Source organism: Harpegnathos saltator, unplaced genomic scaffold (genome assembly GCF_003227715.2).
Source record: "Harpegnathos saltator strain DR-91 unplaced genomic scaffold, Hsal_v8.6 scaffold60, whole genome shotgun sequence".
Classification (NCBI taxonomy): domain Eukaryota; kingdom Metazoa; phylum Arthropoda; class Insecta; order Hymenoptera; family Formicidae; genus Harpegnathos; species Harpegnathos saltator.
The window spans coordinates 1028376-1054536 of NW_020230427.1; the positions used below are offsets into that span (position 1 = coordinate 1028376).

The window sequence follows — 26161 nt, forward strand, 5'->3', positions numbered from 1 at the left end:
GCGTCGATCATGCCGCCGATACGATTCGTCACGTGCTCATCAAGGCCGCACACGTCAACGGAAGCGACCAATCGCCCTCTCTGATTCCGCGCGCATTCGTTGCGGCTGATCGTGCTGGGTTACGCGGCGGTTTGGGTCAAGTCGCGCCAACAACCTCGGTAGCCTCGCACCCCCACAGTTACCAATCGTTCGCGCCAAGTGCGCACTCGCGGCACACAACAGGGTGTACCTCCATCGCAGGCTACTATCCTGGCAGGGTGGCGGGCACCGGCGACGCTTCGTCCGTCGGAAGGAGTCGCTAAAAACCTGGAACCTGCGACGCATCTTTTTCGCAGCGCGACTTTTAGCCGACGAACGCCTGGAGACAAGGTCTGCGGCCTTGGCGGTAGCTCGAAGCGAGCCACTTAAGCAGGCGACCATCTCACTACGGCCAGGACCGTATAGCGCGTGAGGCGGTCGGTGGCGGGAAATGTTCGAATTTCGTAGGGTGGATGAGTGTAACGAGTAACGGTCGGCGGAGGGTAGGAAGGGTTGGCGCCGGGACACCGGCCGGGAACGATTTATGATGTCTTTTTATCACCATCTACATCTTCTTTTTTCTGCCATTCTTTTTCCGTCCACCCGTTTCGTCCCCCGCCATCGGGGGTTGCACACGCACACCGATTCCCTCTGGGTTATCGATCTCCGCCAATGATGCCTGACGGCGCCAGCGCGCTGCTTCTCCCACCTCTTTGCCTCTCTCTCTCTCTCTCTCTCTCTCTCTCTCTCTCTCTCTCTCTCTCTCTCTCTCTCTCTCTCTCTTTCTCTCTCTCTCGTCGTTTTCGTCTCGCTCATCGCCCTCATCGCCCTCGTCGCGTTGCGTATATGTATATGTGTATGTGCGTGCGCGCACGCGAATGTGCATGTGTGTCCATGTGCATCAGGCATGTGCGATGGATGCAGCTGCGTGGAAAGCACGTCCGATGGGGATAGCATGGACGGATATGCGCGCGCGCGCGAAACTGGAAATGTTAACTCCATTCCCTACTACCCCATTTGTGAAAACGATGCAATGTAGTATTATACACAGAAACATGGATATTGGAAACATGGAATTTGATTAAACTGCTTTTTCCGTGCCTCTAATCAAAATACCACGTCGTTCGTCTCTGCGTTTTAAAAAATCAAAAAATATTTAATCACAAGTGCGTGTCTATTTAAATGAGATATACACTTTCGTATCCATGTGATACAGCGCGCCTTGAGATTTAAAATTCATCTTCGATTATTAAAATCATCGCGCGTTATTCACATACATGCACAGCTATTTTCATGTACATATACGGCTACTTTCAATAATAGGTATTTCTACTTTTAAAACTGACACGCGTGGAGTTTTCGTCGAGATCGCCGTGCGAATTGCAACTGAAAATGCAATGTTGAGTCGCAATTGGAGATATGATGTGTTAAAAAATCTTTATTCAGAATCACCGCGTATATTATCCTTTAGCTTCGAAGAAAAAGTTAAATGAGCTCCAGCGTTCCATCATTTTCATCATTGTATGATGCACTATATATTTTTTAATCAAATTCTTTCATATTCGTATCACAAATATGCCAATTATTTCATTTGTCGGGAAAACTTGATAATTGAACTTAATAATTGATAAATCTTTACTATTATTTACATAGTTCATACATTTATCGTATGTTTGCTTTTATAAATACATACTTATCGCGATGAATAATTTACTACAAAAAAATCAATGGAATAAAAATTATATTATACGTATACAGACGCTAATTCCACTTCTACTACCCTGTTGCAAAAAGCCTCGAGCCATCCCAAATCGTAACCTCACTAACTAGCCCCTGAAGATGAACCCCTGATAGTTAAGCAAAAGGGATGTTTGACAATCTAACTGGTTTTCCAGCTTTATCGACTTTTTCAAGCGCGCCTACACTTTCTCGATCATACAACTTGGTGGTTCAGCATTCCTTCTTTGGTGAACGCTTCGTTCTTTGGCGATAAACGTCATAAATTTGACGAATCAATGAACGACATTGTCGATGATAGAACTGAAGCATCTCGCGACTAACAAATTGTATAAAGAAAACTGAAGTTGTGCCGAAGGATTTCGTGAAATACACTAACATTTCGCGAAAGTAATACACGGAGAAAATAAATAATATATAGAACCGAGAAATTAAAATGGCTTAACTGCCAGAGATGCAAATATCATAGATCGTCTGGCTTCTAGCAACTTATATTATCCTGGTCAACAGATACTGAAGGTCATCTCGAGACGTCACGTAGCTGACTCGTATAGAGAATTACAGATTCATAATATAATATGTTTTTTTAATAGATGAATAAATAAGTCCCTCCCTCTTTTCAGGAAACTCCTATCGTATTATTTTTAATTAATAATTAATTGCACAAGTATAAATCAAGGGATAATGTACATTTTTTCCGTAATTACATTAACCAAATTTATTACAAAGGTGAAAAGAATAATAAAATGTATTAAATCAAAGATGATTTAAGCATCCATGCAAAAATACATTTGGATATTACCGTATTTTGTTATGCTTTAGCAAACAGAATTGAGAATTTCAAATTGATCATTACGAACAAAATACTTCTTCATATTTACGCCGCACACTTATTATCATTATAAATCATTATAAACAAAATACTTTTTCATACGCCGCATAATTGTATATGATTAAACTTTCATTTACGTTTCTGTAATTATTCTGTAATATGTAATTATTCAAAGAAAATTAAAAACTGTGTGTGTGTATCTGCGTATGCATTTTGCATAAGTTAGTAACATTTTTCACATAATATATAACGAAAATATAAAGCATCACATGTACGCCACTGCTATAGGTGTAACTCTAATACACTGTAGTTGCAAAGCCACGTGGTACTTTTTCGTTCCGGAAGTTTCATGTTAAAACGAGAGATCTAAAAATCATGTAGGAATCATGTATACATATATCCTCTACCATCATCATCATTGACATACTTCTTCGTTCATGTGTGAGCCTAATACAATAGTAGTACTAAAATGAGTTGCGAACGAATTCAATGACATCGACGATGATGTTACTATGGCAACAAAAATCTAATAGTCTCTTCTGTTCCGCTTCTATACACGAGTGTGGAATATAAGATGCGATATCTTTCTTGTCAATTACAAAAACTACTTCTTTATTAAATAAATACTTATCAGTTATATGAAAATTTTACGAATTGCTGAATTCTTTTCTCACATAGATTTTATTCGAATCAATTATTGGACAAAAAGGCAAGATAATAACGAGAAGGAGAGAAAGAGGAAGAAAGAAATTTAGCCGTGAGTTCAAGTAACGGATTAATTTAACGGGCGCGAGATGAAATCACGGCGAAGTTTCTGCAGATTATGCGAGCCTGTTCGCTAGATGCTAAAGATCATCTCGAGAAATACTCCAGTTTCGCAGCATCTCGATTATCTCTTCTCTCTCACATCATCCGACAGTGCATGCGCTACTCACAATAATATTTATAGACAAAAGTCAAAATTAGCAAAAATAAATCGTCAGCAGATACTACAATGGCCAATAATAATTTTTCCTCCAAAGATTCGATTCGCATTTTTACGGATATTTAATATTTTATCATAGTTGCAAACATTGTAGTTAGATAATTCATAAATATATCCATAATACTCGATGACGTGAACTTAATGCCCAGTCAATCACAATTTTATAGAATACGTATATATCATACTAATTAAATTCATCTCTACAGAATTTCCCGTTCACTCATACAACCTTTTCATTAAACAAGTTTATCATTTTATTAATCTAGTTATTTTATACGTAATGACACATAGCATTATACGTTAGCATAACGAATCAGCAACAGTGAGTGTCGAGATATTCTTATCACAGCCACTGTTCCCTTTTCACCGACAGCAAAAGCTTACCTAGCTCTTTATCATGCTGTTAACCGAGTCAGCTCGAAGCTTGAAAGTGAGTGGTGAACAAATGGTAGACCGACAACAGCAACGTAATACGAACTAAAAAAGCGGAAACTTCGATTTGTTTTTTCTGTTTATTAATTATTATTTACATTCTTCGCATGTTAAAACGGTTTCTTACAAATAGCAAATAATCTTATTACGAATTGTTACGAGTTTATTCTCTATTATATCTCGTGAAAATTCACCTTCACACGCCATCTCGATATGGTCTTGCTGACCTCGCTGTCGATCCTTGTACTGCTTTGCCCCATGTCCGAGAACAACCTGGGATTCATGATATCCTGGTGTTTTGAGGACAGTAGAGCGAGTGGCGAACCAATAGTCGAAAGCAAAGGCGAGACAAGAAGAGCACCCTCGAAACTAGATTCGAAGTATCATAGGACAAGAGCTGCGCCAGGGTAAGGATTATGGACATAACAACGATATCATTGTTTTTATAAATCCGTTTTATCATGGAAGTAGAAAAGAGAACGTATTGCGTACAGAAATATCGAACGTTCTCATGTTTATTTTTATCTCTAAATTACAAAGCTGCATGTATTGATAAAATGTTGATATGTAATGCAATAATTTTGTATTTATAATATTTAATATTTGCCATTTGTGAAAAACTGTTTTAACCTACGGAAGATATAAATAAGAATTAACAAAGAAAAAACCAATATTTCCAAGATTATTATATTACAAGATTATTATATTTGCACGTGTGATCGCAAATTCAACTTTGTGAAATATAATATTTATTATATAATGAGACATATTTAACGCGATGTGCATATGCTATTATGCTGTTATTATTACGTTTAAAACGAGAATATTATAAATCGATACAACCGATTTAATGACTATATAATCGGTTATAAACATATCATATAATTATGAAGCATATAATTATTCGTGAAGCGTTCATAACAGCTTACCATTCAATATTAATGACAAGTTGTGATTTACTTAAATTACTCCTTTCGTTGCAAATAGCTAGTTAAATCCATTTTAATTCAAACTACTTACTTCTTTTAATCTGATAAAAATAATGCAATGCATTCTCTTCTCTATTTCGATGTCCCTCCGCATGACGATACTTTTTCTTTATTTTTCGCTTATTACAAAATAAATATATCATATAAATATTATTCTACACTTATATAATATAATATAATTATATAGTATAATTATTTTTTATAACAATATATACTTTTTATACTACACTTGGTAACAATTCATTGAAATTATTTTCTCTCGATAGCATGTCTTTATCAATAACACTATATAAGAACTAAAGAAAAATCCATAAAAAATACCTAAGAACATAGAAAAAGGTTTGAAAGACATATACGATAAGTTTTACAGTGTTGGAAAATTATAGAGAAAATTATCAAGCTGAAAATTGTAAGGTTACATCGGAGTAAAACTTTCCTACTGCATGCTCCTGCTTCCCTAGTAATATATTTAATATTACTTGATAATATATGTTTACGTTAAATTATTAAATTAAATAAACAATACGCTGACCCAGTTACGAAGCATTAATGATAAATGTACGGACGCGTATATATATATCTCATTTGAATAATATTCGATCCATCTTTTAGCTGGTCGCGAAATTCATCTTTTCCTATCCGCCAACGATATAGCAACGCACATCAACGTGTATGATGTCGCGAAAAAATCGGATTTGATGAAGAAATCGGATTAAAAAGAAGAAAGACGAAGAAGTATAGAATGCGTTAAACTAAAAGTCAATCTGATATGTGTCATTAATGAAATGCCAGCGAAAGTTCAATATACGTAACGATCAAAACATGCATTTCGAGTTGATCATGCTCCAAGCTCAATATGTTTTCCTGGTACCCGAGCACCACTTAGCACACCCTCTGAATTCTCATGGGACGTATATACGTAACGGAAATCAAACTAGTTTTGGTCAAATCTCATGCAGATAACGCGCTGCGTCGCTCACTACACAAAGTATAGTACTACACAAAGTATAGTAGAGAGCTTTAAAAGATTTAAAGGCTCTAGAAATTTCGTAAAGCCGTAAAATTGTTATGATATTTATTGATAATCCTTTAATTTATCGAATAGAACTTGTAATGATCACTTATTAGCTTTAGAGAATTATAAAGTCACGACTTTTTTACGATGTGAACTAATTTCGCTGTTGAACCTTATCTATGATTGATATCATGTGTTATAAATTATTTCTGCATCAACATTTAAAAACAGCATTCTTTCAATGCTACTACTGTTTAATTAATTCAATGTTTGACTATTTATAAAATTATTTGATCACACGTACTTGCATAATTGTGTATTTTAAATTATTTTACAATTTGTACAATATATTTTGTACACTTTGTATATTTTAAGTTGCTAGTATCATTATCTATCACATAAAGTTTTTACACACAGTTTTATTATGGGAATTATAATATTTGCATATAAATTATAAATAAGTTATATGAAGAGAATGCACATATATTATTATTTTAATAATATTAATATATTAATAATATTTATTAATATCATTAATATATATATTACAAGTATTAATATATTAATATTTTAAATATTATACCTTATATAAAGAATTAATTTAAAACAGAAGGAGAAATCTCACAAGGGGGCGTAGCTCAGATGGTAGAGCGCTCGCTTAGCATGCGAGAGGTACCGGGATCGATACCCGGCGCCTCCAACTTTTTATATTTTACTTGTCTAATAATAAAATTCAAGTCTAAATTTATGAAGATTTAATTATTAGATATTGTTCTATATCATTTATTTTTTATCTACTGTCTAATCACACAGTATATTCCTTATAATTATCGCTTCCTAAGCATATTATATTTCTCAATCCTCCATCCTTCCTTAATGATAAATAAAATAAGGAAACATTCAACAGAACTGACGAGAGCCGGTGATGCCAACAAATTATCGGAACAGTTAAATTATAATGGAGCAAGAAGATCGTATTGTCCGACAAACGCTTACATTGAAAATCAACCAGTTAATCGATACGACAGTTCTTTGCAATTAAGACAATTGAGATCTGAAATGGTTCGCGTGGCAGCAGTTCAAGGACCAGCTCTGGATGGTTATATTGTTACATCGGACGACGAGCATCAAGTAAGTTCTATATAATTCGTACGGTTTAGGCCGGCAATTTAAGCCGGTTGCACGCAAGACGCGGCAACACTTGCCGCGTGACGGAAGTCGGTTAGGGAATATCGCAATAGCCAATTATAGTTTGTTTACTAAAAACGTAACCAATATAATTCCTGTTTGAAAACCGTTACGTCGAAAACATTTGAACAAGCAGATAGAAGGGCTCTTCCTATATGACGCAACATGTAGGGAGTCCCAGTCATTGTCTAACACTTGCTAGAGAAAGTCGTGTTTGACAATAAATGGTATATACGATAAAAGATTCGAAGCTGTTTTCCTTTGCACGCATCCCAAAGGACCTAAAATTTCGCGAGAAGCGGGTGCAAAATACATAAATACATAATAAAGTTAAAAGTGTTTGTGAATAAATGAATAAAGCGGTATGCAATAACAAATACCGTAGATGATCTGCCAGACTGCGGTAAGACAGAGAAGACATCGACAAAAGAGGATAAAAAAATTATACAATTATTTTCTACAAATCCTTTATTATCCTTTATTATCGCTGCATTAGAAACAAGTCAAATTAAAACAAAACGGTATTATTTTATCACTTAAGAATATTCGAACTCGTCTACAAGCTTCTAACTTTAAATATCGAAGCACAATGAAGAAACCGCTTCTCTCAAAAAAGCATGTAGAAAAACGAATCGCTTGGGCGCATGAAAATATCAATCGCGATTGGAAGAATGTTATTTTTTCCTCTGTATGAATCCCTTTTTTGAGCTCGCAATACTGTCAATTGAACTTGGTCTATTCCCATGAGCAAACCTATTCAACAGACCGTAAAAAATCCGATAAGAGTGCATTTCTGAGGCTGTTTTTTTAACCAAGGATTTGGAACTTTATCTCTATTTACAGAAAATTTCGATGCAAAAAAGATGGTTAAAATTTACCAGAAAGTATTAATACCATCTGTTGAAAAGTGATTTTCAGGCAAAAATCAAGACAGAATTTTACAAGAAGATAACGATCTGGAACATCGAAGTTGTTTTTGCTACCAGTGGAAAGGAGAAAATAATATCGAAACATTAGACTGGCCGTCACAATCACCAGATGCAAATTCTATTGAAAATGTTTGGGGATTAATGAAGATGAAGTTACGTAGAAGGAAAATATATACAGTGAAAAACAACTATCTTGACAATTGCGTTTAATATAGCTATCTTTATCTCGAAAGCATGCTGAAAAATTGATAGATAGTATGCCCAGAAGATGCCAAGCAATAATTGACAACGGCGATGATTGCATGATTTATTAATATAAAAACGTCATAGTATTGACTGTGTACGTATGTAATTTTTCTATTTTTCTTTTTTATAATAAATAGCTTAAAAGTTATGTCGGTCACGTTCTTAGTAAACAGACTGTAACGTCCCACATGCCGCATGCTTTGTAAATATTTCCAGGCAAGCAAGATGTTCAATGGCTATTGCGATATTCCCTAGTCAACTTCCATCACGCGGCAAGCGTACCACGTCCTGTGTGCAATCAGCCTTAATTCTATTATAATTGATACTAATTATATCCTATTCATTTAAAGATCTATTTAATACATCTTAACAATTAACGCATTAATAGATCAATCTTACTTATTATGTTTAAATTTTTAGACAGTGAGCTTCGTTTCTCATGGCCTTTAGAGGTATATTTGCATGATGTATAGTACTTGAAAATTCTTCTTAATATTGAGAATATTTTGCATAATTTCAGTTTATGTTGGTACACTTGACAATCTTTATTGATAAAAAGTTTTATTCGATTTTCCAAGTGCAGTATATTAGTATTTAATATTTTTTTTTATATATATTTCCCAATATAGATTTCAATGATCTTAGAAATTGTAATAAAATGTAAGAAATATTCCTATTGTAGCGGCCTGTTAGAACGCGAACATTGTCTTTGTAGTCTTCCGATAGTTCCGACAAGGCGTCACCGCCATCACCACTGTCGATGCATCGTCACGATATGTATCGCGGCTTACGGGATAGATTTTGGTAGTATCCTTTTAGTTTTCTGTTGCCAGGACAACCAAACTAATATAAGAGCCGAAAGGCGCGAGCTAGAGTCAGTCTATTTGCGACTCCCGGGCAAGACCAACCCGAACACAGATATACCCGAACACGCTCAATATATATTAGAACGTATATTAGAAAACCTTCCTAATATTACGATTACGCTTAATTCCTCACACGTCATTTCTGCACCTCACACGTCACATCCTTACACTATCTTGATAAAATTAAAGATTTAAAAGTTTATCCATAAAAATATTCATCTTTTATTAGCAGTATTAAAGTAAGAGTGATTCAATGATACAAGATGTTTAAAAAAAGGATTCAGAACTTTAAGGGCAGATAATATTCACAAAATGGAGAAAAGAAATCCTGATAAATATGGATCCAGAAATTAAAATTAATATTGTCGGATTTATAAACAATTATTTATTTTAATTAAAGCAAGTGACTTATTCGCTTCTGATGCACAGTCATACGTGAAATGCATTTCTACTATTTCTTGATTAAAGTAATAAGATGTATTAGAAAATTATAGCTTCATTTTCAACGTACTGTGAAAACTTTGTGATAGTTCTCTACAACTGTTTACTATTCACGAGGATATATGATTAATAATTACTTGGTAAAGCGTATATATAAATAGAAAGGAAATATATATTTATTTACATTCCGAGCAAGAGCGAAAAGATTTTTTTAAGGATTTCTTTAAAACATGGTCTTCGCTATAAACTCTTCCCTCTTCACTATAAACAGACCGAATGACAAACGAATTACATCAGAAACTACAAAAACACCAAAAACGAATAAGTCGCTTGTTTCAATTAAAATAAATAATTGGTCATAACTTCGACAATATTAATTTTTTGATACATGTTTATTAAGATCTCTGGTAATTATGCAGAAATAGGAACCACCTCCCGATGTCAATGATTTTCATTGTAAAAATGTAAAATGTCCGCATTGCCCAATATACATTAAACAATATTAAACAGTATATATAAGCGGGAAAGGGGCTTCGTCCCTGCCCCGCATCCTCTTCAAATAAATTCTAACCTAACCTTACTTATTGCAACTTTATATATTTTTGCACATTGTTGAACAAGTTCTCTTAAGACCTATCACCTAATCCAACTTAACTTATTATATCTGCATACAATTAGGTGTTGTGAGTTTTAAGGAAATCTTTTTAATAACGCCGAAAAATATATAAAGATGCAATAAGTTAGGTTAGGTTAGGATTTGTTTGGGGAGGAGGGGACGGAGCCCCTCTCCCGCTTATATATACTGTTTAATATTGTTTAATGTATATTGTGTCTAAAGAAGTTGGGCTCTATCTATAAAATTTCATTTATTTATAACTTTCTAATAAATTGCAATGTGTAAGTATGTGATATGGAGTGATAAAAAGTGGGAACACGGATGTCCATTGGACATCTGTTATATGTCCATTTTTTATACAAAAGACGTCCATAGGACGTACGTTTGTCACAATTTCGAACATAGGACATCCGATGGACGTACATCGGACGTCCTACAGGTCCGATGTACAATAAGGACATCCTTGTTACGTTCAATTTATGTCCACGAACGTAAATTGGACATACGGACATAAATTAGACGTGAAACGTCTAATTTATTGAATTTTGTAATTTTATCTCCAGATTCGTAATCTGCGACCGATGATCGATCAGCGACCCTAAAAACCCCTTACTGACTAGTTTTATGGAAGGCAAGTGTGACAGAAATCACATGTAATATGTACAAAGTGTTGAAATAGTGCTTTCATGTTCAAGGATCAAGAAGTGATTTCCACTCTTAAAATGCGTTGTCAACCGATATAAAAAAACACGTGTTCAATATTTTTCAATGTTCTACGTGCATGCTAAATTTCATTGGAATCAGTGAGTGACAGTTGGGTAGTGTTACTTGTTAGAAGAATGACCCTAACAACATATGTCAAGGTAAAAGTTATCGGAACTGGAGTCCCCTAAACAACATATTTACCTCTATTTTAGGAACACTGAAATCTGCCCTTAAAATCTTGAACTTTTTTTTTAAACACGCTATACAGGGTGGGGCAATTACTATTAGGACCTTAAATATCTTCGAATCTATAAGGCCCATTTGAAGGAAAATTTGTGCAACCAAAATTGCCCATTTGGAGGAAAATTTGTGCAACCAAAATTGCACGGTACGAAGGGGGCTATCATATAACTATAATAATTTTCGTCCAGATGGAGGCGCTTCGGAGATACCAAGGACATCTTCATTTTTTAAATGGGTCCGATATGTTTTTTTTTCCATAATATAATAGAGGAGCTCGAAACAAGTTCAAAACTCACGACATAAAATCATTGAACAAGATTTAAAGTGAAGAAAAATCGATAAAAATACATTTTTATTATTGAATGAAATTTACATTTACAAAAGATGTTCGAATGGATATATCGTGCATGATTGACTGACTTTTATTTTCTTTTTATTTCAATCCATTTTCATGTCTAGTTTATCCTGAGAACTTGCTCAGATGTCTTTCAGCAGTGAAAATAGATACGTATTATCACTTCAATAAAAACAAACACTCTTTGAAGGACATCTTAATAAGTTCACCGTAGTAATAAAAGTAAACATGACAAGATTAGTATCGAAATCAGTCAATCGTGCAAGATGTATCCATTTGAAGAACAAGTTGACATGATTTTAATTTATGGTCAATGTCAACAAAATTCAGTGCGAGCAAGAATTTTGTATTCTGAACGATATCCTAATCGCATTCTGCCTTCGTATCAAACATTTAAAAATGTGTGCGATAAACTTTGACAAACCGGTAGTTTAAATACTCGTAAAAGTGAACGTGAAAAAAGAGTAACTCATGAAGGGAATGAAGTTGGTGTCCTCGCAATGGTTGGTCGAAATCCTCACGTTGGTTCACGACAAATTGAACGAGAATTTGCTATTAGTAAGAGGAGCGTACTTCACATTTTGCACCGTCACAAATTCCATCCATATCATCTTAGCCTTCACTAAGGATTGCATGGAATGGACTTGTAAATCGTGTTAGATTTTGTCAATGGCTCAATATCAGATTCGAAACAATGACTCTTATGAATGAGTTCTCAGAATAAACTAGACATGAAAATGGATTGAAATAAGATTAAAATAAAAAGAAAATAAAAGTCAATCAATCATTTTTCGATACCGTGTTATTCACTGATGAGGCAACATTTACTAATCCCGGGAACGTTAATTTGTGTAACATACATATCTAGGCAGTGGAAAATCCTCATTAGCTGTGACAGGTCAAACATCAGAGACAATGGTCTTTAAATGTATGGTGCGGTATCATAGGTGACAAAATTATTGATCCTGATTTTATTGACGGACATCTAAATGGCAATAGCTACGCTAATTTTCTAGAGCATACAATAGGTCCTTTATTAGAAGATTTGCCTTTAATTACACGACGAACAATGTGGTACTAGCATGATGGATGCCCAGCTCATTTTTCATTGGTTGTGAGAAATAAACTCAATGAAAAACTTACAAATCGCTGAATTGGACGTGGAGATCGTGTAGTGAGGTCAGCTCGTTCGCCAGACTTGACACTACTGAATTTCTTTTTATTAGGAAAACCCTAAAGGACATGGTCTACAAAGAAGGACCAACTACACTTCAAGACATGCAACAACGGATTATTACAGCTTGTACATCAATAACTCCTGACGTTATTAAAAGAGCAAGCCAATCAATGATCGGAAGAATCCAGTCTTGCATCGATAATGATGGCCATCATTTCGAACATTTTTTGTAAACGTAAATTTCATTCAATAATAAAAATGTATTTTTATCATTTTTTCTTTACTTTAAATCTTGTTCAATGATCTAGTGTCGTGAATTCTGAACTTGTTTCGAGCTCCTCTATTATATTATGGAAAAAAAACATATCGGACCCATTTAAACAATTGAAGATGACCTCAGTATTTCCAAAGCGCCTCCACCGGGCAAAAATTATTATCGCTATATGATAGCTCCCTTTGTACTGTGCAATTTTACACAAATCTTCCTCTGGGCCTTATAGATTCGAAGATATTTTTTAAGTCCTAATAGATATTGCCCCACCCTGTATACACATCAACTAATAAATACTAACTAACAATGATATTACGTCAATATTATAATTTATTATATATTTATTATATTATAATTTCCTATTCAACAATATAACTGTCACGTAACACATGTGTTATATTGCATTTATATTGTTCAGTGAAAAATTATAAAATTGATATTATGTTACTGATAGCACAGAACCACAGAATAAAAAAAGGTATTTTATTCTGGAAGAAAGACCAACTGTTTCCTACTGTGACCTGGCAGCCGCGAGGGCGCCCGTCACTAATATGCGAAGCCGCGATCACGGCGTGGGGAGGGGGGAAGAAACTTTTCGTGCGAATTAGGGGGAGTCAGAAGTGACTCCCCGGGGAAAAAAATCTCTCTAGTGGCGTAACCGTTAGAGTTAAGAGCATGCAGGTGAGATGGTCTCACGTCCCGCATTTTGGGCCCCTGGACCTCCCGCGCCGACCATCAGGACAGGAGGAGCAGGATGCGAAGGACGTCGCTCGTCGCCCGACACGACACAATCAGGTGATGCTCTCTATTCTCTTTTCCGTTTAGCAAATTATGTACCGTCCCGAAAGGAATTATCGCTGCTGTATTTGTTGACAGTCAAGCTAACGGCCAACCCGGAAGAGGCAAGCGGAGCGAGGCGGGATACCGTCGAACACGGCCACGACGCGTGGCCCGCTCGCCGAAAACATCGTCTAGACGAACCCGGAACGAAGACAATGCTCGCGGGCTAAAGAACAAGAAAAAGACAGAAAAAGACGGGGAGGGGGAGAGAGAGAGAGAGAGAGAGAGAGAGCATCGTTAACGCGAATCGACAATCGCAATTCGCGGAAGGATTCCCGTCCCGTCAAGAGAGCGAGGAACGGGAAGAGAGGAACCCCTCCCCCCGAAACGGAAAGTAAAAAAATGAGATTCGATCCGTTTTTAGAGAGGACAGAGAGATTCCGTTTTGATGCTAGCGATAGAATAGTAGATTTGGTGATCCTGTCGAGAGAGAAAAAAAGAGAGGCTAGTCCGTTCTCGTGTCGTCGCTATCGAAAAGTCGGAGACGAATTGCCGATTTTCGCTCCCGAGGAGTAGTGTTCCTTTTATTTTTTTTTTTGTAATCGCTACCAAGACCCGGAGAGTGGAGTGTCGTGCATGACTCCCCGAGAGGGATACAGTTTGGAGCGTTCGAACGACGGAGCGACGAGCCCCGAGACGACCGCAGGCCGTGATCGACCCCGAGCCAGGAGCGACGACCAGGATCACGCCGCCGGGAGGTTCCCGACTTTGTAAGACCGATCACTTGCTTATCGTTTTCGGTGTTCCTTTTGCGTGTCTCGTCGGAGAGAAAATTTGTTGCGAAGAGCGGTACCGATCTCGCGAGTACGCGCGTGGGGAAAAATTGTATCGTCCCGCCGAGATTCGGAGCATACCGCCTCCCGAATCGAAATAAAGAAGATTATCGTAAAAGCCGCGCTGCTCTACTTCTTCCCGGTCTTCTCGTCTCCCCCGAATTTCCGACCGAACCTATCCTGTCCACCGACTAAAAACTTTCCCCCCGAGCTACCGGTCCCGCCAAAATCCCACGTCGCGTTCACACAGAATTCACGGTTAGTGTTGGAGGACGGTGCGGCTGTCCGCACCTGGCGCCCAACATATCGTTTCTTTTGGTGTGTGTGAAAGGTCGTGACGCGTGGACCGACGATAATTTGCCGGCACTTGGAAAATAGCGTCGCACTACGTATTTTGACGTTCTGAAACAAAATCCGTTTCCCAAAAATTTATATCACGTCACATTTATGAGATGACACACGTAGTAAGAGGATCCAAAATTACATAATTCACATCGCAAATTAAAATAACGCAGATTATAAATTCCTATCTACATAAAACCACAATCATAAACTGTAAACCAACCAAACTAAGTCCCTTGAACCCTCAACCTATAAATTCCAAACCTATACACTCCAAATTCATATTGATTGAGTCATTGATGATAAGATCTCAAAATGATCCAGCCAGTGAAGGCAAAATCTGGAATTAATCCGGCTAGTGAAGTCAAGACCCAAATAAACAATAAAACTATTAAAAAATCGTCGAAATCATGTTATCGAAATATAACAAATTAGAATGTTTTATGAATTTAAAATTGTATTTTCTCCATTCTCATCTCGACTACTTTCCGAAAATCAAGGACATAGTAAAATTATAATGAAGAACTTCACAAAAACTATGATTTTAATTGGGACGATGTAAAGATATTAGATCATGAGCCATCTGTTATTAAAAGATGTATTTCTGAAATGATTTATATTGAACGCCAAAAAACAGAAAATTAAGAGAAGATACCAAGATAGATAGAACGAAAATGGCGGATTACTATTGATTACTGAAAAGAAATACACAAAAGAAAGTGACACATAAAAGGAAAGCGATCCGAAGGTCATTTGAACGAAAAAAATACGAGCACATAAAAAAGTAAAAAAAACAAGAGATTAGTAAGGTTGTTGGTTTATTTATGTCTTGCCTTCAATGTCCGGATCATTTCAAGATCTTGCCTTCAAGAGTTTAGGGTGTATGTGTTTGAGGTTTATGGGTTGAGGGTTCAAGGAACTTGGTTTAATTAGTTTATAGTTTATGATTGTGATTCTATGTAGATAGGAATTTATAATCTGTGTTATTTTAATTTGTGATGTAAATTATGTGATTTTGAACTTCTCACCACGTCTTATGTCTCATAAATGGCTCGTGATATAAATTTTTGGGAAACGAATTGTTTCAGAACGTCAAAATATATAGGAAATAGTTGATTTTCCTTCCGGAACAAAATAGTTTTTTCTTATTCTTATTCTGTAGCCCTGTGTAGTTAATGTTTACTGGAAATATTTCTTTTCTATCTTACAAAATATATAAATTATTTTCATGTAGAGTGAGACTGTGGATCCACATGATATGAGAAGAGAATTCCTTACTGGATTTACTGGAAGTACTGGAGAAGTTATTGTCACTATAGATAAAGCTGTACTTTGGACTGATGGTAGATATCATATTCAAGCAGATCATCAATTAGACTGCAACTGGATTCTAATGAAAGAAGGACAATATGATGTAAGTAAATTGATTCACATCTAAATTAATGCTTCTCAAAATGCCCAGATACTTTTTAATAAACATAATAATATAAATAATATAAATAACGGCTCTGAGATCTAATAAGTTAAACAATTGAAATCGGACTAACAAAAGCCAAAACGCAGATATAAACGCATAAATAATATTAACATAAAGAAATATAAAAATCTCGAACGTTTCGGCCTTAACTTTGAACAATTCTCAGCAAATACAGTTATTTGAAAATAAAACCAAAAACGATATGCAATCAAGATTAGTAAGCAAACCAAATTCCACACAACTAGTAGTGATTTAAAAGTCAACTACAGAAGCCTCGAAATTCAAAATGATCAGAAAAACTTGTGTGACCTTATTAAATAAAAAAAAATTAAGAACACTTGAAAACAAGTTATTAATAAAATAATGATCATCAAAAGATCCAGCAAATTGTAAAAGAAAGCGAAAAAAACAAACAAAGCGAAAAAACATTGATAGTAATAAATAGATGTTAGATTTAAAGAGGGAAATGCAAACTGAAGTATATATTTTTAATCATTCGTCGAAAGAAACGCAGCATGGTTGGAAACAAAATAAAATCAAATACAATTATTAAATACAAAAAAGTCTCTTCAATATACTCGCATAATTCTCATTAAAATTTTCAATATCTAAACAGATTTAAACTGTTTTTTAGCGTCTAATATAAATCATTTCAGAAACATATCTTTTAATAATGAATGGCTCATGATCCAATATCTTTACATCGTCCCAATCAAAATCATGATTGACTTTACCCTTATGGAAAAAACATTCAAATATTGAGTATCTACACTCAATTGTTCGAATTTACTTTCAAATGTGAGTATACACTCAAATTTGAGTATGGATATACAATATTTGAGTGTCTTTTTCCGTAAGATTAGTCTATACGTATACACAGTCTATATGCATTACTTTATTAATAACTTGTTTTTGAGTTTTCTTAATATTTTTCATTAATTAAGGTTACATAAGTTTTCCTGATCACTTTGAATTTCGAGGCTTCTGTAGTTGGTTTTTGAACCACTACTAGTTGTATGGGTTTTGGGACGGTTTGCTCACCAATCATGACCACACATCGTTTCAGGTTTTATTTGAAAAGAACTATATTTGCTAAGGATAGTCCAAAGAGTTAGGACGGAAACATACAAGATATTTATATTTCTTTATCTTTTTCTCAAGATAAAATTACAAAATTCAAGATGGTGGAATATGATAGATGACGGAATATGACGCAATATGACAGATCGAAATTATACCAGTGAAGAAGGATATTGCCTTAGCCAATTATATTTACTGAATTTAACAATGAATTGGTATTCAAAATTGATTTGTCGCGTCAGTTTTTTTCAGATTAGAAAGTTGGTCTTCCAAAAGATTATTATCCGTCAGTATCCGAGCGGAATATGTAATGATATACTGACATATCTTGATAAGATATTTTCCTTGAAACAATCCCATGCTGAATTTTGAAATTATACACTCATTTCGTTGAAGCCGAAAATTATTGACGAGATAAATTAACATCTTCTCTCGCCGTGATGGCCCATCTTTTCAAATCTAAATCGTGGATGGGAACACCTTTGTCAGAAGCAGAGTTAAATTGTTCCATAACATATTATAAAGTAAATAATAATTTATCACTTCTCGATCTACCTTTGGCAACATGTGCTTCCCATCTGTATAATTGTCGTTGATTTAAAACTTTCTTGAATCGGTTTCTTACTGTTTCAAAACTCAATCTTTTCCTTTTTCCCGATCGCCAATATTCAACTATCTTCCTCTTGTAATTCAAGTCTACCATTTCGTCGAACTTCGTATCGTCTTACACATCCCCTTGCGAATCATATTCTGACTCTTCCTCAACTAAAACGGCATCAGGAGTTACACTGGGATCATGGAAACTTAAACAAGCATAACTCTCAATAAATATTTGACTATTGATAACATTTTTCATTAAATCCGCGAGATGAGACGCGAACGATTTTTCCTCTTCAGTTATATTGATTGTATATTGTACACAGGATCTTCGAAATAGAGGCGTAATAAATTTAATATATTTTTTAGACTCATCGACATTACGAAATCATTTCTTCCGAATCAAGAGTAATCATATAATGAATTGTTAATATAATAGCGGAAAAAACTCACAAGGAATAGTTTATTATAGCCGATCGCCAACAGACAATAAATACAAAAAATGAGAACAGGTTGATAATATTTCAAATAAATGTCTCTATCATAAGGAAAAAGAAAATCGGACGTCGACTCTCATTTGTTTCGTAGAAACATTTATATGCGATTTTGATTTTGTCAACTCAGATTTATACTTTCTCTTATGCCATATATTTATTCATTTATTTATATTCTATTTATTTATATATTTATTCATATTCATTCATATTACTTATTTAAATCCTGAACTTGAACAACAAAAAATCTATTAGTGTTCAAAATATTAATCTTAACGTCCAGAAAATTTATATAATTAATATCCTTGAAAGTTTACAATAAACCTTCTTAAAAATCTTACAAGTAAAACACATTACAATAATAATAATAATAATAAAGGGCGACAAGCGAATTATATTTTGACTTCCATCTTCAGATTCGTAATTAGAGGCCCCAAAAACTTTCAGATATCAAAATTGGTTTGAATCAGCCGTCTTTTTATTAGGAGTATAAATAAGTTTCCGCCGTTTGACAAAAGATGGCCCCACCAGAAGGTTATATTGAAATTGTCAGATATAAAACGTAATATCGTAAGTTTGGACATCTAGTAACAACATAACCTTGAAGTATTAGTGACTCCGTATCAGCATCACATAATTTTTTTCGTGCGAAAATGTCAAGTTTTGTGCCAAATAAGCGTCATTTGCGGGAACTTTTGATTTACTTCTTTAATTTGAAGAAATCTGCAGCTGAGGCGCATCGATTGCTTGTAGAAGCATATGGTGAGACTGCTTTAAGTGAGAGAAGTTGTCATGAGTGGTTTCAAAAGTTTAAAGTTTAAGTTTAAAAACAGTGAGTTTGACGTGGAAGACAAAGAACGTAGTGGAAGGCCGAAAGTGTACGAAGACACGGAATTGGAAGCATTATTGGAGGAAGATTCGTGCCAAACGCAAGAAGAACTTGCACTTATATTAGAAGTGACTCCACAAGCAATTTCACATCGTTTAAAATCGTTGGGAATGATTCAAAAACAAGGAAATTGGGTTCCATATGAACTGAAGCCGAGAGACGTTGAACGCCGATTTTGCACGTGTGAAATGCTGCTTGCCAGGCATAAAAGAAAGGGTTTTTTGTATCGTATAGTCACTGGTGATGAAAAATGGATCCACTACGATAACCCAAAGGAGAGAAAATCATGGGGACTACCTGGCCATGCTTCAACATCGACAGCCAAACCGAATATTCATGGAAAAAACTCATGCTGTGTATTTGGTGGGATCAGCTTGGTGTCGTGTATTATGAGTTGCTCAAACCGAGCGAAACCATTACTGGAGCTCTCTATCGAACACAATTAATGAAATTGAGCCGAGCACTCAAGGAAAAACGCGCCCATTACTACTCCAGACACGACAAAATTATTCTCCTATATGACAATGCTCGGTCACATGTTGCAAAACCGGTCAAAACCTATTTGGAAACACTTAATTGGGAAGTACTATCCCACCCGCCGTATTCACTAGACATTGCCCCTTTCGATTATCACTTGTTCCGGTCGATGGCATATGGCCTGTCTAAGCAGCGCTTTACATCATATGAAGATACTAAAAATTGGGTCGATTCATGGATAGCCTCAAAAGATGAAGAGTTCTTCCGTGGTATTCGAATGCTGCCAGAAAGATGGGAAAAAGTAGTGGCTAGTGATGGACAATACTTTGAATAAAACGTAATGTACCGTTCTTTCACAATAAATTCCTAATTTTTGATAGAAAACGGCGAAAACTTATTTGTATTCCTAATAGCTCATCCAGTTACTGGAATGTCTTCATACAGTGAGCATTGTAAAACGAATACTTCCAAAGTGTGTTTATACGAGTTTATTATTGGGAGTACAAATTAGTCCGTTTTTTTGTGTTAAAAGATGTATTTATTTCAAAACAAAATGAACAGATCAATTAAAGTATTTTCCATCGCTGGCTACTACTTTCTCCCATTTCTCAGGCAATTTTCGAATTCCATCTAAAAAAAATGACTCGTCTTTTGAGGCGATCCAAGTTTGAAGCCAATTTTCGATATCTGCGAAAGAAGTGAACCGGTGACCTGTCAAATCGTGCTACATCCTTCGGAACAACCAGTAATCAGAAGGAGCAATGTCCGGAGAATACGGCGGGTGCGGTAAAACATCCCATTTGAACGTTTCCAAATATTTTTTTACGACTTTTGCGACATGAGGCCGAGCGTTGTCATGAAGAACACCTTTCAACATCTCTCAGTTTCAGTTCATAAGGCACCCAATTTCCTTGTTTTTGAATAATTCCCATGCCTCTCAATCGTACGGAAACGGTTTGTTGAGTCACTCCCAATGATTCTGCAAGCTCCTCTTGCGTTTGACTCTGATCTTCTTCGAGTAATGCCTCTAATTCTTTGTCCTCGAATTTTTTGGCCGTCCAGAGCGAGGCTTGTCTTCGACGCTGAAATATCCATCCTTGAAACGTCGAAACCATTCCCTACATGATTTATCAGTTGGAGTAGCGTAAACTTCAACAAGCATTCGATAGGCTTCAGCTGCACTTTTCTTTCAATTAAAGCAGAAAATTAAAACCTCCCGCAAATGCTGCTTGGTTAACACAAAATTCGACATTTTCAACATTGTAACAAGCAAGGTTTTTGTATGAAACTCAAAGCGATATAACTGCTATATAAACTGAATATTATTGGCAAATGTCTAACCTCTCTGAAACCGCCAAAATCGGCAGTCACTATGAACCATTCATAACAGCCGGAGCCATCTTTTGAAAACGGACCGTACTAATTTGTACACCTAATAATATTACAATTTTGACTCCATGTGGAATTACTTATGTGAAAAGAAAGTTGTTCGCAATAGAATATTGTGTCCTAAGTGTAAAAACGAATTGAAATTACCGAATAATGTGCGTTTATGAACTTGTGCGTTTATGAAAATTTTTAGCAATAACTTTTTAACAAACAACGAGCGACGGCTAAAAATTTTTGCACGTTACTCAGGAAGGTGTCCTTGACAACATATGTCAAGGTCAAGGTCATAGAAGCGGAGTCCCCTATTCGGCATTTATACCTATATATTTGTATTCATAAGAGTAAAAAAAATATAAATTAAAGAAAAAGTAACAAGACATAACTAGACGCGAACATGCAATCTGGCGAGTACAAGCACCGTGCCCAATCTGCTGCTTTGCACTGTCATTTGGAAATAATTCTGTAAATATGTTAGAATAATGGAGCATACTTAAAATCGTGTAATTTCAATTTGTAATTTCTCCCAAATGCTTGAGTGTTGCATCGTCTCCGGTTAAGTAGTTTTTGCTGGACCTATACTACATTTCTGCCAAAGCTCGTCAAAATCAGTGACCCCAAATTTGGCAGCAGCCCTTGTCAGATTATGGCCCAGAAAGAATTAAGCCAGCGGCACACGGTGCTTGTTTTCGTGCTGGATTGCTTGCTGGATGAAAATATTGCGTTTGTATATATTGTTTGAAAATATTGTGATTGGTACATTTCCGAAGATGGATGAAAATGCACCAATCAGTACGCAGTATTTTCATCCAGCAAGCAATCCAGCACGAAAACAAGCACCGTGTGCCGCTGGCTTTAGCCTCGCTCGCGTCGCTGAGCGAGAACGAGAGCGAGAAAGAGAGAAAGATATTCTCGCTCGCGTCGCTGAGCGCACGAGAGCGAGAAGGAGGAAATGATATCTCTCTGTCGCTCGGCGTGCCGACGATTACCAAGCACGTGGTCTATCCACACGATAGACTGAGCCGGCTATGAGTGCGTGCGTGGTGGGGGAAATCAGAAAAGAGTCGTGGCCATTGGCATCGTGGTTCATGTGCACGGTTGTGCAGAGGGCGCCTCATACTGGGCACGGTTAAAAGCGACACGTGACCTCTCTCCTTCTTCTCTCTGGTTTAATACTGGTTTCTGTGAAACCAGAAATACTATCCGCCATCTTTGAAAGGATCACATAGATATGCTGCAGTGGCAATGTGTAAGTGACCAAATAAATTTCTGAAATTTTTGTGCGTTAATTGACATAATTATGTCAATGACATGTGCCATTGTAAATTGTAAAGCTTCCCGCAAATCAGGAAGCAACATTCAAATATTTCGGTAAGTTTATGAAATATTAAAAATATAAATTGTACTGAAATGTAAATAAGGTTATATTTAAGGTAGAAAAGAAATTACCTTCTTTTTATGATTTTCTGCTATTTATTGATATAAACTCTAATATATTTTTTTCTAATTTTTGCTTCATAAAATAACCACAACTTGACGTAACGTGTAATAATTTATTCAATTTAGTTTTCCATTAAAAAATGTTTAATTATGTAAACATTGGGTGAATGCTGTGGAATTGGAAAATTGGTACCCACTTAAATGGAATGGAGTATGCAATAAACATTTCAAAAAAAGTGATTATTTAGATAGACCAAATTGCAATGTAAAATTATTACGACCAGATGCCATTCCATACATTGTCAATCGCTGCTCGAACCATGCTTATAAAAAGTAACCATTCTGCACGACAGAAGATAAAATATACAGAAGGTAAAAAACAAGCAAAAATTATTGTTTAACTGTGTAATTGTTTTAGCTAAGTTTAATTATTTTAGCTATGTTTAATTACTTTAATTAATATAGTGATATAAATAAAAGTTTGTTTTTATAGGGAAGATCTTAGTTTATAATAATCTTAGTAACATGGATAATATCGATGTATGTAAAATTAAAGCATGTAAAATTTAAAATATTAAAAATAGACGACATATCAACTGTAGAAACTGAAGTAGAAACTGAAAGTTTATCAAAAGAAACAAATAAAGAGAATATTGACGGAGAAGAATTAATACAACATAAAATTAGTGAAGAGGAGCATAGATCAAAAGGTTTATTTAAAAACATATTAAATATACTTAAATCAAAATAAATGTAATTATAAGAATCTTTTTATGATAACTGCAGACATATAAAAAAGAATATAGAGTGATAAAATTATAACAATCTGTATATTTTGTTAAATAATAGAAAAATATTTACAGATAATGAATAGGTATTTTGTAATAAAAAAATAGAAATATAGAAATCTAGCAAGCCTACATGTGGAAGACAGAAAATGAAGAGTCCCACAAAGTGACAATTAAAGTATAAAATGCTGCAACAAAAAATACTTCGCCTAAAAAAGAAAATATTTAACATGTCGCAATTGCTCCACAGCTTGCAAGACAAAAATTTATTGGAGAATAATATGATGCAGTTCTTAGAACAATTTGAAGGTCTGCCCTTACATTTATTTCAAAATGAAATGAATAATAGAAATAGACCTGTAGACGTTACACACCTGCAATAAAACAGTTTGCATTAACCTTGTACTGTTATTCACCAAAAGCATGTAACTATATCAGGTTTGCATGCATGCATGTATTTTCAATAATTGCTTTAGTCCGGTTTTTTTGTCAGCATGTTACTTTAAAATAACATCATTATAAATGTTTGCAATTTTATATATTTTAAGTGCATAATATTTTCTTCCTATACTATGTTACATTGTTAAGAATATGCTATGTTACATGGCTTCTCATTGATTTCAATATTAATACTTTCCATGGATGAAAGATTTTAATGCATGATTGCTAATAATTTGTAACTTAATTCTATATTATATGAAGTAGTGTTTCTGACATTAATGAAAATGTAATTATATTTAATAATCAATGGAATGATAAGTTCTTCTGAAGCAATATTAAAAAGACCTTAGAGCTCTTTTAATTTCTTATGTAACTCAGAACAGTTTTTATTCAAGATTTAAATAATTATATTATTTTTTAATAGAAAAATTTTGCCAAGTTGGATATATTCTTATTCTCATGATTATTATTTTTTATACAACGAAACATTTATTTCTTTCATATTCAATATTGATAAAGATTTTTAATTCAATAGATTTGACACCACAAAATAGGTATATCTAATATATCGTAGCTATAAAATAAAATTTTGTTTAATATTGATAATTTTTATTCTTCTCAGGAGATTGTTAAAACTTCCGCATCTTTCTTCGATTAGAAATTGAATGATATCAGTTTCCGCTGAACCAGGTTCCTATGAAGATGTTTTGAAAAATCTGCAAACATTTGATGTTAAAGATAAACATTGCAGTTTAGTTTTCAACTTAATGGTAATAAGAAAACAGATAATCTGGGATCCTTGCACTCGAAAATTTCAAGGGTATTGCGAAATTGGGAGTGGCATTAACTTACAAAAAGATTCAGAGGAAGCTATGGAAGCATTAATGTTTCTTCTTGTGCACATAGGTGGTCAGTGGAAGTGGCCAATCTCCCACTTTTTTATAAATAAAATAAATGCAGATATGCAAGCGCAATTAATTACGACTGCATTAAAAATGTTATCTGAAGTAGGAATTAGAGTTTGGAATATTACATGTGACGGATCATCCACTAATCGTACGACATTAGAAAAATTAGGTTGTCGTATTAATACGGCAACTTATCAAGAAATAAAACCTTATTTTCTACATCCTATGCAAAAATATAAGGTATATGCCATCTTGGATGCATGTCATATGGTAAAATTAGGACGAAATTGTATCGGCGATTACGAAGAATTACAAAGTTCTAATGAGTCGATTAAATGGATTTCATTAAAAAATTACATAAATTGCAAACAGATATGACATTAAAGTTGAAAAATAAATTAAATTCCGCTTGCATTAACTGGCAACAGAACAAAATGAAAGTTCGGTATGCTGTACAAACATTGAGTGCATCTGTGGCTAGTGCGATTAAATTTTTAGAACAAAATGGTGTCAAAGAATTTCAAAACAGTCAAGTTACCGCTGAATTGAAAATATAGATTATATTTTTGATTTTCTAAATTCTAGAAGCCCAATTGCAAAAGGACGTAAAAAACCAATCTTTTTGTCCGATTTATCTTATCTAAAAAACGTTTTCGAAAATAAAGCAAATTATTTATTCTCTTTAAAAACGAAAGAAGAAATACCTTTACATAAGTCTCCTCGAAGAACATTTGTTATTGGATTTGCTTTATCAATAAAATCCGTATTGTTAATTGCAGAAGAAATGTTAACAGAAAATCATTTGAAATATTTGTTTACTTACCATTTCTCCCAAGATTTTTTAGAAATTTTCTTTTCTAAGATTCGGAGCAGACACGGATTTAATAATAATCCTAATGTCTTACAGTATAAGTATGCTGTACGACAAATTTTGATGAAAAACGCCATTTCTACTTCAATAAATAGTAATATTAGTGTATTGGATGTGACGCAATAGGTTCTATATTTCCAATAAAATGGACTATTAAAAAAAACCTTTCAAAAAATGAAATTGAATATATAGAAGAAGAAATAATAGATCTGCAGTTAATAGAAAAAAATTTTATTTTTCCAGAAAGTAGTGGCTTTAACCTTACATTCTATATTACATTTCTGGTTACATCGCACGAAAAATGTTAGAAAGA

The 26161-nt window shown here is 34.7% G+C and overlaps 1 protein-coding gene and 1 non-coding gene across 4 annotated transcripts in view; both read left to right on the top strand.

The window, feature by feature from the left end:
* Nucleotides 1-26161, top strand: part of LOC105182715 (xaa-Pro aminopeptidase 1) — a 78649-nt gene that overhangs the window by 39712 nt on the left and 12776 nt on the right. Inside the window, exons 2-3 of one of the 3 annotated variants that reach the window (XM_011140360.3) lie at nt 6916-7139; nt 16235-16414. In XM_011140360.3, coding sequence (XP_011138662.1) covers nt 6916-7139; nt 16235-16414 — 404 coding nt within the window. The remainder of the gene's footprint in view (nt 1-6915; nt 7140-16234; nt 16415-26161) is intronic. The other 2 variants (XM_025304304.1, XM_025304305.1) reach the window with 2 other exon arrangements.
* Nucleotides 6636-6708, top strand: TRNAA-AGC (transfer RNA alanine (anticodon AGC)). Its single transcript has one exon. It is a non-coding gene; the product is annotated as a tRNA-Ala (tRNA).